This window comes from Cervus elaphus, chromosome 5, assembly GCF_910594005.1.
Source record: "Cervus elaphus chromosome 5, mCerEla1.1, whole genome shotgun sequence".
Taxonomy (NCBI): domain Eukaryota; kingdom Metazoa; phylum Chordata; class Mammalia; order Artiodactyla; family Cervidae; genus Cervus; species Cervus elaphus.
In genome coordinates, this window is record NC_057819.1 from 122,189,429 (window position 1) to 122,205,779 (window position 16,351).

At 51.8% G+C, this 16,351-nt stretch overlaps 1 protein-coding gene and 1 non-coding gene across 2 annotated transcripts; both read left to right on the top strand.

Moving 5' to 3' along the window:
- The first annotated feature begins 24 nt into the window (after positions 1 to 24).
- OGFOD3 (2-oxoglutarate and iron dependent oxygenase domain containing 3) lies at positions 25 to 15,179 on the top strand. The gene is made up of 9 exons (XM_043905117.1): positions 25 to 160; positions 2,714 to 2,931; positions 6,058 to 6,133; positions 7,278 to 7,320; positions 9,100 to 9,164; positions 10,097 to 10,153; positions 10,420 to 10,573; positions 12,651 to 12,774; positions 14,844 to 15,179. Exons 1-9 carry the CDS (start codon positions 87 to 89, stop codon positions 14,978 to 14,980), a joined length of 948 nt encoding a protein of 315 aa, XP_043761052.1. The 5' UTR covers positions 25 to 86; the 3' UTR covers positions 14,981 to 15,179.
- Positions 1,138 to 1,244, top strand: LOC122695770. Its single transcript, XR_006341524.1, has one exon. It is a non-coding gene; the product is annotated as a U6 spliceosomal RNA (small nuclear RNA).
- Positions 15,180 to 16,351: the final 1,172 nt, after the last annotated feature.

The following is a 16,351-nucleotide window of genomic DNA, read 5'->3' on the forward strand; positions in this document are numbered from 1 at the left end:
CGCCGGCCTCGCGCTACCTCTCGCAGCACTTGTCGCGGGCTTGTGGCAGCTCCCGCATTCGGCTTAGCTTCGCGGCGGCGTGGCTAATGGCACCTCAGCGGAGGGGTGCTTCCAAGGCCCCCGAGGGCAGCGGGGCGGCGGAGCGCCGGCGCCAGAGAAGGTACCAGATAGCGCCGGGAGCGCGCGTACGGTGGTATAGGCGGGGCCTGGACGAGGGGCGGGGCCTAACAGGGGCGTGGTGTGGTGTGGCTGTGGGCGTGGCCCGGTCAGAAAAGGGTGGATCTGGTGCCGGCAGGGCCTTTCCAGGAAAGGCACTGCAGTGTGGGTGTGGCCTGGCCGTAATCGGGCGCCTAGAGGGGCGTGGTCGTCCGGAGGGCGTAGCTTGCAGAATCCAGCCCGGACCGCGCAGGAAGGGGTTGGGCGGGGTTGGGCGGAGCTGGCGGTCGGGAAACCTTCCCTGACCTCTTCCCCAGTGTGTACCGAGGGCTTTCTGCCGAGACTCAGAGGTCCGCTTCGTCTGGTCTCCGTGTGCTTTTCTCAGGGCTGTGCACGTGATGGTTCTCCGTTGGGGGTCCCGACGAATGAATAAATGATCTCATAAGGTAGCCTTTGAGGGGATTCTGCCTGAAGCTTTCAGAGCCGGAGTGTATTCACTCCAGGATAAATTACCTTCTCGTCGTGCTTGCCCCATGGGCCATGGACCTTGCTCCAAACCCACTTCTGTTTTGGCAAGATTCTCAGTGTGCATTTGGGCCAGCTTACCCTGAACAGGGGTGCTTATTTTGAGGACACCTCAAGGAAGTATTGCTTCCAAATCTGGCCCAGGACGCTGTTTTTTCCCTCTAGTCTCTACCTCTCTCTCCGTCGCTTTCTGTTTCAGCACCCGGGGTGTCCCAGGCGAAGGTGTCAACAGCTTTGTGCCCACAGTAGGATTTCAGCCCCTGCTGCTGAGTTGGGCTGGCAGTCTCCCTGCCCTATTGGGGAGGAGAAATATTGGCCCCACTGGAGTTAGGGGTCCACCCTTGTGTAGTTAGAGGAGACAAGGTGGGCTAGAGGCTAGACAGCAGTTCTAGGGGTGAGGGTGGGGGGGTCTTTGTGACTTGGCTATTTATGCTCCCTGTTTAAAATGACCGTGTAGTGCTTGCTTCGGCAGCACATATACTAAAATTGGAACGATACAGAGAAGATTAGCATGGCCCCTATGCAAGGATGACACGCAAATTCGTGAAGCGTTCCATATTTTTTTCATGTCAACGTATGGCAAAAACCACTACAATATTGTAAAGTAATTAGCCTCAAACTGATAAAAATAAATGAAAAAAATAAATCAAGTCTTACTAGTGAATAGGCAAAATAAAATGACCATGTATCCACCCAATATGGTCTCACTCAGCTGTGCCCACATTGAGACTTATTTAATCGGAATTTGTGTGTTATAAAGTAAAAGTGTGAAAGTGTTAGTCGCTCAGTTATGTCCGACTCTTTGTACCCTCCAGGCTTTTCTGTCCGTGGAATACTCCAGGCAAGAACACTGGAGTGGGTAGCCATCCCTTCTACAGGGGATCTTCCCAACCCAGGGATCAAACCCTGGTCTCCTCCATTGCAGGCGGATTCTTTACCCTCTGAGCCAGCAGGGAAGCCCGCATATGTTTTATATATAAAGCAATTTGAAATGTGGAGGGACATATAAAAATAGAAGGCAGACTCCCTGCTTTTCAGGAATTAATCATATACTTGAAGATGCGAGGTGCACCTCCTGAAAGAATGTCCGGATTGGTTTTCTCATTTCTGCCAGTCCTTCAAGCCCTACACATTTTTCTTTTTCTTTTTTTTTTTTTTACATTTTTCTCAGTTAACAGAGTACACGGCTGCTCAGTTACACATATGAGAAAACACAGACACCATCCAAACACACATAGATACATGTGTGCATGCACACACACACACACACACACACACACACGCCTGCAACTTCTGCATAGGTGGTGTGAATCCAACAGTTAACCCAGGTGATGCAGAAAGTGCCTTAGTGTTGAATCATTTCTCTTGTACTTGCATTCCCTTCCCGGCTGGCTGGTGATTTCAGTGAAATGAGTTTGGTTCATGTTTACCTTAGTTCACGCTGGTAGCTCAGCTGGTAAAGAATCCGCCTGCAATGTGGGAGACTTGTGTTTGATCCCTGGGTTGGGAAAATCCCCTGGAGAAGGGAAAGGCTACCCACTCCAGTATTTTGGCCTGGAGAATTCCATGGACTGTATAGTCCATGGGGTTGGAAGAGATGGACGCGACTGAGTGACTTTCACTACCTTAGTTCGCATTGTGTGTGAGTGTGTACTCTAGGGCCAATGCATGGGGTTGTGTCAGTCATTTTCAGATGCAGGCAATGTGATTGATGCCACAGGCTCTGTCAGGATCTCCCAGATGTTTCTCCATGGACATGGCCAGGCTGGAAGGGACCCCGACTGGCAGTTCATCTTGTCCTCAGGGGCATAGTGAGCCCTGTCTGGTCACATGGAGCAAGGGGCACATTTCCCACCATGTCCTCCTATGCTGGCAAGTGCCTGTGGATTGATGGAGAGTAGCTCTGATGATGACCAGTGTGGGAACCGTTTAAGGCTGTAACTAAGTGTGGGTGTGGCCTCTGGTCATTGTGGTCTGCGTTTTCAGCACACGCAGTTGCCTTCGGGTGACCACAGCTGTTTTCTGTTCTCAGCACCAAGAGTATCCGGGCGCCTCGGGATGTGCGCAAGAAGTGGTTGAGAGTCGCTGTCCTGGGGTCCTGCACTGCGCTCGCCGCCTGCCTGTTCTGGGGCAGCCTGGGGGGTGATGACGGCATCACTGAGGTCCTGGCTCACCGCAGCGAGATCCTGCCAGGCAGGTTCATCGAGGTGCCCTGCTCTGAGGACTATGACAGTCACCGAAGGTTTGAAGGTGCGCGGTGCTGAGGTGATTCAGGAAAAAGCAGCATGTTAACATGGAATTCACTGTGTTCAAAATGCGTCTTTTTTTATTTCGATGAATTGGTGGGAATCAGGTTGAAAGTAGTGTGGTATGGGGTGGGGCAGGTGACGTCGCCCCCCCCCCCACCCCCCAACATTGGTTAGCTCACACCTGTTCTGGGAAGTGTGAGTGTTTCAGGCCCCACCTGTGTAGGGGCAGGCCAGGCTTCACTGCCCAGGCTATGGCCAGTGTTTTACTGAGGTGCCCCCCACCTCAGTGTGGATTCCATCTGGTGGAAGAGGTGGTTTGCCTGGAAGGATGTAACAGAATTGGGAAGATATCAGTGAGCAAGTTGAACTGAGAAAAGGCATTTTCTGTCTTAGGGGATTGTTACATTAGAAAATGTTGCAACAGGAAATGTGATACCAGAGTCTGTTCCCTGTGGCGTGTGTCCCATCCTGGCGCCTGCCTGCTCTGTGGAGGGCAACAGTTTTAAAAGCCTAGCCAGAGTGAGTGGGTCTTAGAGGCAGAATTTAGTTTATTTTTCTATTCAGAGCAATGCTTTGGACTTGAACCAAGAAAAAGATTGCTGAGTCCTTCCACCAAGGGGCGCTGTTGTGATGCACACTAGTTGGGTTAAAGTGAACAGAGGTGTATGGGCCCCTTGGCAGAAATGGACATGCCGAGGAACTGGGGTTCCCTTTCCCCTCTGGGGTCAGGAGTGGACAGGTTCTGTTGTGGGCATGCTGTCTCTGTCTTGGTGAGCTTTTTCCCTGTAAAGTCCCAGCTTTTGACACAGTATATTTTTCCTGTGCTAAGTCGCTTCAGTTGTGTCCGACTCTTTGTGACCCTGTGGACTGTAAGCCCGGCAGGCTCCTCTGTCCATGGGATTCTCCAGGCAAGAATACTGGAGTGGGTTGCCATACCCTCCTCCAGGGGATCTCTCCTACCCCAGGAATTGAACCTGTGTCTCCCGCGGCTCCTGCATTGCAGGCGGATTCTTTACCGCCGAGCCATTATTTCTCGTACCCCTTTAATAATTTCTCAACATTAAAAACAGTTGGAATGAGGCAGAGGAGGAGTTGGTATAGATGGAGATGGGATTTCAGTTGGGAAGGTGAGAAAGTTCGGGAGATGGTGGTGGTGACGGTCACACAACAATGTGAATGTAGTTAATGCCCCGGAGCTGGCTAAAATGGTAAATTGGGGGTTTTATATATATATTTTTTTTTACCAGAAAAACACAGCATCAAAGTCTCTGGACTCCCCCCTCTCTCACCCTTCTCGCCTCCCATAGCTGACAGGGGCTCTGCCTGCCCTGGACCTGTGTGTCTGGTAGGCACATCTGCATGGTTGTGTCCTGTGCCCTTGTGTATATGCACGGACATCATCAGCCACTCACAACTCACTTTCTCGTCCAAATGATACTCTTAACGCTCATTCATAGTCAGCATGTTGTGTTGCTGCTGGATTTTCAGATTTCAGGGTTGACAGAGTTTGAATTCTCTCTAATTGCCTGGTAGCTGGAGACCATAACCTGTATGGGAGAGAACCGACTTTCCTGTTGGGCTAATATGTTTTTGTTAATGTTGCACATATACCTGAAAAAATGTGTGTTTTTGAACAGTTGTTGTGAAGCTCTGAGTGTCTCCTAGTCTACACTCCTGTGGGCAAATTGTCTTCTTGGACGTCTTGTCTTGTTCAGTTATCGGAAACTGCGAGGCGGGGTCTCCACCTCAGTGGTGGGTCTGGTGGCCACCTCACGTGTTTGAACTGATGTCATTTGGTGCTTCTGTTGCCCCTGCATCTTCCTGGTGAATCGTTCCTATTATCAGTCTCTTCCCCTCTCATAATTCTTTTGTCTTTACGTGTATTTGTTTGTATGGTATCACTCCCCAAGCTGCTGTTTGGTTATTGTTGTTTTTGCCTTTATCGTCAACCTTTAGGGAGTAACTCTCATAAAAAGCATTTTTGTGTTTTAATAGAACCCAAGATCTTGTATTAGTAGGGTTGTATTTAGCTCCATGGAACTGAGGCACCCCTTCTCTAATAACCCCCTAGTAGAAGTTTATTTTTTCCACATGATGAGACCCAGAGAAAGTCACCCCAGGTCAGCCTGGCTCCCTATGAGCCCTTTGCGCTGAGCCCCCAGCTCTCCCCCTCAGCGTGTGGTTTATGTGGTCCCAGGACACCTCCAGGCACGTTCCAGGCAGGAAGAGGAGAAGGAGGATGAAAGCTAAAGGTCAGCCAGCCCAGCGTGTCCTGAGAGTGTTCCATTGGCCACATATCCTATGGTCCACCCAGCTCGAGACAGTCAGCCTGTCCTTTGCACCAAGACACAAGGCACTTGCTGAGCTCATCCATCTCTGGTGCTCTGCCTCATCTTGGGCCCATCCATCTGACCCTGGCCCTGTCCACCCTGACCCTGGCCACTTTACCCCTGGGCCTGTCATGCTGACCCTGGCTGTGTCCCCCTGCTGGCCCTGATCCTGTCCACCCTGACCCTGATCCCACTTTGCCTTTTCACCCCAACCATGGCCCATTCTCCCAACCCTGACTACTTTCACCCCAACTCTGGCCCCATCCCCATCCAAGGTCCCCCATCCTCCTCCCTCTAAGCAGCTCAGTCTTGGCTGCAGGGACAGAGGGAGGCAGGGTGGAGTGGGTGGGGAGCACCTTGGAACAGCTCTGCAAAAGGATAGCAGCTACAATTGCAGGCACAGCTTTGGTCATCCAGGAGGGACTTGCCAAAGGTCTGGATCTGTGGTCAGTGATGGTTCAAGAATGTCGTGGATGCCTCCTCTGGGCAGAGTGCCTGGTGCTTCCAGAGTGGCCTGCCTGGCGTGAAATTTGTAGGGGAAATTTCACAGTGAAATTTGATGTAGGGGATATGCATGAACTGGAAAGTCACCGTTGCTTATCTGAAATTCACTCTGACCACATGGCCTGTAATTTCCAAACCTGGGCCCCTAATCCTGTGAAAGGCAAGGCCCCATCCCACAAAATTCTGTTGTCCCTGAGAAGGGGGGCCCGCAGGTGAATGCTTGACAATGGCATGCTACTCTGTTGTCGGGGTTTGGCGGAGGCTGTGTGACATCCTGATTTGACTCTTTCCAGGCTGCTCCCCGAGGAAGTGTGGCCGGGGCGTCAGCGATGCCGTCATCACGAGGGACGAAGCCCGGAGGATTCGCAGGTACACACAGCTCCGAGCTTCTGTCCTGAACGAGTGGGAGAGTGAGGCTGGGGTGGGGAGCAGAGAATTACTACTAAAAGGAAGATTTCAAGAGATTCATTTAGAATTCCTTAAGAATTCCCCTGCATACTTCCAAGGCCAAGATGGGCTTCTCTGATTTCCAGGAGGAAAGGCTGTTGCCCTCAGTGATGTGGTTGCTGATGGAACCTTCTGGAGGTCCAGGCCCTCTCCAGGGGCAGCAGGGGAGGTGGGGAGAGTGCTCTGTTTTGGCCCATTGGTGAGGTGGGGGGGATGCTCTCCCATCAGCCATTGAGGGGCCCAGTGGACATTTGTGTAGAGACAGCGGGTTTACCCAGCGGCCCCAGGCAGTCCCTAGACAATATTTCAGTCTCCTGTCCAAAACTGATTGGGATCAGCCCTCCCACCAGCTCTCCATAACTCATGACCAGGCAGGAAGTCTTACTTATAAGTAGTTGGCATTGGATTCTTCCTTGTCTTTCAAAAGCAGATCTTGATGCTTTGATTTTTCCAACATGGAATTCAGACACAAGCATGTGCCTAGTGGAGCAGTGTCTAGTCTGTGTGTTGAGCTGAGTCCCAAGGGGAGACTCCTCCTGTTTCTAGATAACCTTGTAGGGGCCAGTTGGGTATGGGGGGGTCACTGGTATGAGGGCTGAATCCAGCCCCTAATCAGTTTCCAGGGTGGCCATGAAGCATCTGTCAGAGGCATCAGAAGCCCCTGCGTCTTCACTGATGCAGGTGGTCCTGTGAGGTCCTGCCCAGGGTACCACATGGCCTCTGCCTCCTGAGCTGGTAATTACAAAGTCTGCCTTCCAGCCTGTGATGACAGGAGAGAGACTTTCCAGCCCAGAGGAACCCATTCAACTCAGCACCAGGTCTCTGAACTAAAGATGGAAAGTAAGCCCACTTGTCCCCAAACTGGGTCATAGGATGTTAGGGAGATGGTGACAAAATATTAATATTTACTTAACTTGAAAGTCGAGTACTTTGGTCTAAGCATGTGATTCTGTCATAAACATTAAACGGTCTGTTAACTTTGTGTTAGCTGTGTGATTGGCGTGTGTCTAGAGGTATCATAGATGATGCTGTTAACTGAATTCTGACATAAGATCTTCTCCTACAGCATAGCCGAGAAGGGGTTGTCCCTGGGAGGATCCGATGGAGGGGTGAGTTGTGTGTCGTTCCTGCTTCAGTTTTCTTCTTACCCTTTTGGCTCTGCTTTCCCTCCAAGGGGAAATGAGGGTACAGGATGTTCAGGCCCCCACAGATGCAGTGTACGGACTGTTGTCCACTGAGTGAGACTGCAGGGGGTCCAGCAGTGACCCCTGAAAAATGCACCCACCCAGAACTGTGATGGGACCTTATCTGGGAAAAGGGTATTTTGCAGATGTCATTAAGTTAAGGGTCTCAAGATGAGATCACCCTGGATTATCAAGGTGGCCCTGCTGCTGCCGCTTCTAAGTCACTTCAGTCGTGTCCGACTCTGTGCGACCCCGTAGACAGCAGCCCACCAGGCTCCGCTGTGCCTGGGATTCTCCAGGCAAGAACACTGGAGTGGGTTGCCATTTCCTTCTCCAATGCATGAAAGTAAAAAGTGAAAGTGAAGTTGCTCAGTCGTGTCCGACTCCTAGCGACCCCATGAACTATAGCCTACCAGGCTCCTCCATCCATAGGATTTTCCAGGCAAGAGTACTGGAGTGGGTTGCCATTGCCTTCTCCCAAGGCGGCCCTAGATCCAATTAAAAGAGTCCTTGTAAGAGGAAGGCAGAGGGAGGTTTGAGACTGAAGAAGGGGCCATGTGAAGATGGAGCAGAGTGGAGTGACATGCCACAAATCGTGTCAAACCCCCGGCACCACCAAAAGCCCAAAGATTCAAGGAAGGATTCTCCCCTGGTGCCTTCAGAAGGAGTGGGACCCTGCTGACACCTGGATCTCAGCCTTCTGGCCTCCAGACCTTGAGACAGTGAATTCTTGCTGTTTTAAGCCTGCCATTTACAGCAACTACAGGGAACTCAGACAGGCCAGTGCAGCTCTGCAACTCATCTGCTTCCTGGGTAGCCTTGAGAGTCCATATGTGAGAGCACCTTACATTGGAGTTCCCACATGGTCCCAATGGGGATCTCCTTGCCCAGTGTGTAGGTCCTGGGGGAACATCTGCTCTCCTCTGGATAGTTCAGTCATTATCTCTATGACTCTTATCCTGCAGACTCTTTCTTTTTGAGTTCTAAAAATTAAGCTTCTCCTTTTATTTTGATTCAGTTCAAGGGGAATATTTATTAAAACCTACTTGTGTGTGGACTCATCTTTGACTCTCTGCTCAGCATTTATGTGAAAAGTTGTCTTGCAGGGAATCATCCAGGTTTGATATCTTTAAGGGCAATTAACATTTTTTAAGCCCAGATTGTGTTGAAACAAACCCTCTGGGATGGTCGTTGCATCAGTGAGAAAAGACACTCAGGCAGAGGTGGGTCTGTGCTCATGCCCACTTTCCACTTAAGACATGAGGAAAGCCTCCTGGAGGCAGGATGGGCAGGGGTTGGAAACACTGGTGGTTCATTAAAGAGTGATGATCCAATTATTCCGCTCCTGGGCATTTACCCAGGAGAACGAGAGCATCTCCCATGATAAAAACATTGTCCATCAGTGCCTTATTTGCAGCTGAACTGGGAGCAGCCCACATGTCTGTTTCCCGGTGAGTTAGTCACAGGGAGGAGCTAGGCTGAAAGCGAGTGCACCTGCATGACTCCAGGGCCTCCTGTTCTAGAAACTAACCAGCACCTCACACACCTTTGTCCAAATGTCTTGAAACCCAGCCTGTGTGCATTGTCGCCCTGACCTGGGTGTGCAAGGACAGGTCTCAGGAACTCATGTTTAATGTTGGTGGCTTTCAGAGCTCAGTCACCTGCCAGGCAGCCCTCACACCACTCTGCCAATGTCTTTTCCAGGCGTCCATCCTGGACCTGCACTCAGGGGCCTTGTCTGTTGGGAAGCACTTTGTAAATCTGTACAGGTGAGAACCTGGGGTGGGAGGGTCTGCCCGTTTTTTATCCGGGGACACCTGAGTGAGACTTGTGTGTATGAATCAGAAGGGCTTCAAGTCTTGGGAAAACCTCGACATTTGCCATCAGACTGAGGCCAAGATAGGACTGGGAGATTAAGCTCTTCTGAGGGGCTGGGTACTCGCTCACCTTGCTTTATGAAACAGTCTAGGTAGGGAAGGGGCTTAGGGATGGGGTCGGAGGGAGAGGTGAGTGGCAGGCCAGGCTCCTAAGAGCTGCCTCCTGAGGGCCAGGAGAAGCAAGAGATCTCCCAACCTTAATAAATGTCACCCTGCCTGGTGGCTCATACAGTAAAGAATCTGCCTGCAGTGCAGGAGACCTGGGTTCGATCCTGGGATCTTCCCTGGGTCGGGAAGATCCCCTGGAGAAAGGAATGGCTATTCACTCCAGTATTCTTGCCTGGAGATCTCATGGACAGAGGAACCTGAAGGACTACAGTCCATGGGGTCAGTAAGCATTGGACATAACTGAGCAAGTAACAGTTTCACTTGCCAGGTACCACCCTCCCACCCCCCTCCCTTTTCTCACATGGTTATTGCAGCTGCAAGATAAGAAGGACCAGCTGATTCTCAAGGACTTGCTGGTTAACTGGAGGAAAGACTGAATTTAAAGGAAATGTGTTAGTCGCTCAGTCATGTCTGACTCTTTGCAACCCCACGGACCATAACCAGGCTTCTCTGTCCATTTAATTCTCCAGGCCAAGAATACTGGAGTGGGTAGCCATTCTCTTCTCCAGGGGATCTTCCCAACCCAGGGATTGAACCTGAGTCTCCTGCATGGCAGGCAGATTCTTTACCATCTGAGCCACCAGGGAAGACCCAAAGGAAATAAGGAAACATTAATAAAATGTCTCATTTGTTAATACTGCTTATTCTTTTCACAGATACTTTGGGGATAAAATACAAACTATCTTCTCAGAAGAGGACTTCCAGTTGTACCGGTGAGGGAAGGAACACCCGGGTCAGAGGTGGGGAAGGTAGTGGGGGCCTGGGAGTGCTGGGGTGAGTCCTGCAGAGAACTGGCACTCAGGTTTCTGGTTTTGCACATGATACCCTGTCACATGTGTGTGAACCCACGGGTGTATTTGCTCACCTGTCCTCCTTCTCCAGTTCACGTCTTTTTGTGGTGTAGTTTGATATGGGTCCCATGGACCCGTGGAGACTCCTCTTCCAGCTGCTCCGAGTGACACGTGTGTCCTCTCGGCAGGGATGTGCGGCAGAAGGTCCAGCTGGCGATCGCCCAGGCGTTTGGCATCAGTGCGTCTTCACTGCACCTGACAAAGCCCACCTTCTTTTCCCGCATCAACAGCACGGAGGCCCGGACGGCTCACGACGAATATTGGCACGCGCACGTGGACAAGGTGAGTGCACCTGGGGCCTGTCCACTGAAGTGCTGTCTGTTCACGTAGTTGGGGTTTTAGACGTTTCCTCTCTGGTGATGCTGTCGAGGAAATAAGACTTGTTTCTCGTGTGGTGAGATGAGAGAAGATGGTGAAACGCATGTTATGGAACAGGGAGGGCCTGGTGGGGACCATCCTTTGCTACTTGTTCCCAGATGCAGAGCTGTCTCTGCCCGAGCCGTGAGCTTCATCAAGTGTCACTTGACCCGGCCTTGATTCAGCCTTTCTGTTGGGTGGTCTCCCCTTGGACATGCGTCCCCCCACTGCCCAGGAGGCTCCCTTTTCCCCCTTTTTTTGAGGGGGAGATCTCTTGACCACTCTGGATTCTGTGGATTCCTCTTCTTTGACCTCCTGTTGTTCCCTAGACACGGTGACACTTAATCTATCAATGGTCTTCATCAGCCACAATTGAAGCCCTCTCCCGTCTGCCCCTCAGCCCCACCCTGACCTCCTCGGCCAGCATGCCCAGCGTGGCGCCAGGGGAGAGTTGGCCACAGAAACGTCTGAGGGCTGTTGGCGGTCACCCCAGCTGCGAGTGTGCTCAGGTGACCCAGATAATCTCTGCATTGCTTGATGCTGGAACAAAGGAAGTGAAGTGAAAAATAAGCTGAGGGTTTGGGCAGAAGCTCGCAGATTGGGCTTCTGCCTGAAATTCGGTCAGACATTCATGTGTTTATTTAATCTCGACTGTCTGAGCTTGACGGAGGAAGGAGCACTTCCATGTGGTTAGTGAGACTGAGGAACCCAGTATTTAATTAAGCTAAACTGAAGCAGCTGTATGTGGCCAGTGGCTCATCTGAGCCAGTGTAGCTCAGGGGGTTCTAGGGGACTCAGGTTGGAAGTTTGGGCATCACCCCAAACTTCCGTGGGTGCTCCTGTGGGCTTACAGTTGATCACTGGGTTCAAACTCATCCAGCCACCATCAATCTTCCTGTTTGCTGTCACCTCACAGATTTAGCAGCCACCGACTCATTGAATAACCATTGTCTAGATGCATTATTTCATTAGGAAACCAGGGCTGAGACCTTCAGTGTAAGATCATCATAGACATTGCAGAGGGGAAAACAAGGTTCTATGGGATTGAGGGCAAAGACAGCAGTGCAGAGGACAGACAGGTTCATGCAGCAAATGGGGAAGGGAACCTAGAGTTGGGACGGAGTCTGGGAGAATTTCCCTGCGTGAAGAAAGAGCAGCCTTCCACATACTGGGAAGGGTGGGTTTAAGAGAGACAACACTGAAGGTAGCCTGGTTCTGTGATCCAACTTCGAAGGAAGAAAGATAAGGAAAATATTCTTCAGGCAGGGAAAGCAAGTCAATAGTGATGAGCAGGGTGGCCTCAGACGTGTTAGAGCTAGGAGGTCTTGTGACAGGTTGTACAGGACCTGGGTGCTTGTCATAGCCAAGGGGTCACTCATGCATGGATGTGGCAAAAAGATGTCCTCCCATGAGGGGACTCCAGGAGTGAAGCATCTGCTCCTGGCTGTGGAGCTCTTCAGCCTCTGACTCAGGACAGCTCAGACCCCACCAGCCTCTGCCATCCCCGCCACCTGCCAGAACCTGCCAGGTCACTGTGCTCACATGAGTTTGGGGTGGTTCCTTTGCAGTATCTGAGCTGGGTGGGTAGGAGAGGGTGAGGCTACTGGACACCCCCCATCCCGGTCTCTTTTAGGTTCTGTGCAGCTTAGTGGATGTGAGGTTCACTGCTGAAGCAACTCAAGGGTGCTGCCCTGAGCTATTCTCAGGTTTAAGTCACTCTGATATTTGTTTGGTGCCCTGATACCAGAAAAGGGACCCCCAAATGGGGTCTTGGTGGGGGATGTGGCGGGAGCCCAGGTCAATGTAGAAAGTCCAGCTCCACAGACAGTGTGGTACTGAATTCACCAGAAGGTGACAGGGTCTTGGTCACCTTGGCAGGCTGGTGCTCAGCAGAGGGTTTTCTGCAATTGGGAGGGCAGTGTGAGGCCTGGGTTCTGTCCTTTCCTGAGAACCAAGTCCTCCCACAAGCAGATGGTGACATACCCTCATGCTTTGCCCACAGGTGACCTATGGTTCCTTTGACTACACATCGCTACTGTACCTTTCCGACTACCTGGATGACTTTGGTGGGGGGCGGTTTGTGTTCATGGAGGAGGGGGCCAACAAGACGGTGGAGCCGAGAGCAGGTAGGACTCACAGGTGGACTCTGGGGTGCTTGACTGTGGCCTTTCCTGGGATGCTGAGTTTACAGTTGATTATCTCCTATGAAAATTAACAGGGAGATATGCCAAGTGTTTTCAGTTTTCCCACCTATTCACTTTCCAGCCCCCTCCATACCCTCCTGTGCATCCAAGTTCCAACAGGTACATTCCTCTTCTGCCTCAGCATTTCATGGTGTGCTGGTCTTCTGGTGATGATTTTCTGAAAATATTCTTATTTTCAGCTTTTTTCTAAAGGATATTTTCACTGGAGGTGAAATTCTGGATTGGTGGGTTTTTTTCTTTTTTTAAAAAAAAGCCATTTTCCTTTTCCTCTGGCTCCCTTGTTGCCATCACCACTGTCACTTCCCTGTAGAAGCTGCCTCTTTGCTCTCCACCTGCAAGCTGCTCTCTAGTCTCTGGTTTCATCAGTTTGACTATGATGTGCCTCAGTGTGAATTTTTTTTTATCCCACTTGAAGTATTTATCCTACCAAGCTTATTGGGTTAAAAGTCAAAGTTTTCATCACAGTAGGGAAAGTGTTGGTCATTATTTCTTCAAATCACCTTTTTCTGCACCAGTATGAGCTTCTCTTCCCTCCAGAGCTCCAACATGAGGGGTGGACGGTTTCCTGATGTCCCACAGGCCATGAGGAGATTGACTTTTCCTCAGTCTTTTCTTCTCTGTTCTTTGGTGCCTCTGTTTGTGAAGTGTGCAGAAACACTGGGGGCCCCTAGAGACCCCCCACTCTTGCTACAAGTCAGTGATATTTGATAACCGTGTCTGCAGGGGTGGGGGTGCACAGATGGCGTGGATGGGCAAGGAGGCCATTGAGCCCACTGTGCAGACTGGCCTGGCTGCTTGTCTGATGTCTCAGGTGTGATTGAAACCAGAGAAACAAAGGACAAAATGTCCTTTAACAACGTGGGCCTCAGGAAGTGGTGTGACTCTAGATTGCTCTGGGAAAGAGTGCTTCCTTCAGGTCAGGAGCAGCCTGGCTGGTCCAGAGGAGGGTCTGAGTTCTGAGTGTCCCCAGGCCCCCATGCAGAGGTTTCTGTGTGTTACATGTTTCCTTTTGTTCTGCTGTTTTTGGGCAGAGCACTGGTTCTTTTGTTTACAACCAGAAAACAGTGGACTCTGGGGTAGACTTTTCTCCTCTTTCAAAGATTTAGCAGTCAAGTTCCTGGCAGTGACCTTTGAAGGGAAATGAAGTTGTCATGGGAATTTTTTTAAATTAATTAATTTGTTTGTTTATTTGGCTGCATCTGGTGTTAGTAGTGGCATGTGGGATCTTTCATTGCGGCCTGCAGGCTTAGTTTCAGGTGGGACCTTAGTTCCCTTACCAGGGATTGAACCCATGTCCCCTGCATTGCAGGGTGGATTTCTAACCACTGGATCACCAGGGAAGTCCCTGTCATGGAACATTTGGTGCTGGGCCATGTGGTAGGAACATAGCATCTGTGGGATCCCAGGGCTCCTCCCTAAGGACTCCATTAGGGTCAACTCCATTTGTCCTAAAAAAAAAAATCTACAGTGGTGTATGTGAGGCCAGTTAAATATTGACGCACATAGACACTGGGTCCTCTGAACACAGATGGCTGGAGGACCCGCCCACTCCAGGACCTTCAGAAACCCCCTCCTGTGTCCTGTCTTTAGCTGCCCTGGGAGGGAGCTATAGGTGCTGGGTGTGTGCCTTGATCTGTTTTTCCTAATTCTCTGTTAAAACATTGTCATCATCCTCCAGGGTTTGGTTTTGTTCCACGTGTGATTAGAAATAAGATCCTCAGGTGGGTCTGGGGAGGTCACATGGCTTGTAGGGGCCCCTGGGATGGGTGGTAGGGCCTCACTGCAATTCTAGGCTGACCCACAGAGGGGCTGTGCCCAGGCCTGGGGCATCCTTCATTCTGCAGGTTTGACTCCAAGCCCCACCTTCCTGCATCAGTGGTTTCTCCAGCCCACCAGGTTCCTTGTGTCCCTGCGTCAGCCTGAATGCAGGTCCTCTGAGGCCCGGCTATGTGTGTGACTCCGAGGTCATGCTTTGTTCTCCCCTCTCCCAGGTCGGGTATCCTTCTTTACCTCTGGGTCTGAGAACCTGCATCGGGTAGAGAAGGTCCACTGGGGCACCCGCTACGCCATCACCATTGCCTTCACCTGCAACCCCGACCATGGCATCTCGGACCCAACACTCACGTAGCCCCAGGCGGCCTGCCCAGCAGCCCTGCCCGGAAGCAGCCATGGTGGACATGCACCCCTTCCCTCCCGCTCAGCTCATTTCTACCATTTCCACATGAACAACGTGCCTTATGAATCATCCCGAATTTTGATTTGCTAATGTTTGATCATTTTTCAACTCTGAGTAAATGGAGGGGACCAGCTTCCCCTCACAAGGATCAGTGTTGACTGTGCTGTGCTGACGTGGGGCCGGGGAACTGGCAGGGCAGCCACGCCCTCCTTTCTCAGGAAGGAATCCTGTGCCCAGGGTGGAGTCCCCATTTGTCAGCAGACAGAGGGTCATTCCCTGGCCACTGGAGACCGACTTAAGTGCAGACGAAGCCAAGTAGGGCCAGCAGCCTCCACTCGGGGAAGCAGAATCAGTGATCATGACACCTTGGAGAAGGTTCTGGAGGGAAGGCAGCTCCAGGGGCAGCAATAGGGGGCCTGGGAGGGCTGATGGCGCTGGATTCTGGGTGGAGGTGAGCATCTGATATTCTGGTAGCTCTGTGCAGAGCACCCCAATGCTGCCGGCCCCTCAGAGTCAGGGGCCCTGACACTGTGTTCATGCCAGGCTGGGCTCTGCTCCATCACCAGCCAGGGTCCCCGACACAAGCCTGGAGTGTGTTCCCATTGTGGCCATCCTCAGCTCACCTGGGGCCCCCTGTCCAGCTGAGGGTCTGTCTGCACAAGTTCAGGTCTTTACAACCCCCTCCTCGTCTCAGAGCCATCCTTGCCTATTATGTAAAAGTAATGGTCGGGGGAGCCAGGCATGGTAAATAGACCAGCCATGGGGGAGGCCTGGGCAGCACAGCCCAGGGGGAGGATTGTGGTCATCAGTTGGCTTCTACCAGGGTTGGGCAAGGTTCCAGGGCCACCCCACAAAGCATCTGGCCTGGGGTTTGGGTGCCTGCTGGGAGTTAGTCATCCTGCCCCACCCGCCTTGAATACAAAGAGAGCCCCAGAAATGGCTGTGGGGGCAGGAATCTCCGGGCCACCCTGACCGGGGAGGAACCACAGCACCTTCTCCTCCGCCCACCCAGTGTGGACACTTGCCCCCTATGCTAGAGAAGGCTGCACCCTTGGCCACCACAGCCCCACAGTTTCCCCAAGCTCTACAGCCATCAGGCTCCTACAGGGAGGGGCAGAGTTTCTGGACCCTGGGATGAACCCTTGCAAGGCCTGTAAGGCTTCAGTGGGTGTCTGGAAGCTGGGACCCCTGGGTCTGCACCTCGGTCTTCTGGGGGTCCCTCCTGCCCACGGGCGGTGAGTGGGCCAAGCTTCCACATGCAGACGATGACATGGGGTGTGCTCCCCTCTGGATCATGACGGCAGGTTGTGGGGAGGTGGGGCC

Excerpts from the sequence above, each read along its gene's own strand:
- OGFOD3 (XM_043905117.1), top strand. The coding sequence starts at position 87 with ATGGCACCTCAGCGGAGGGGTGCTTCCAAGGCCCCCGAGGGCAGCGGG. Across the intron at positions 6,134-7,277 it reads GAAGCCCGGAGGATTCGCAG|CATAGCCGAGAAGGGGTTGT; the intron begins GTACACACAGCT and ends CTTCTCCTACAG. Across the intron at positions 10,574-12,650 it reads GGCACGCGCACGTGGACAAG|GTGACCTATGGTTCCTTTGA; the intron begins GTGAGTGCACCT and ends CTTTGCCCACAG.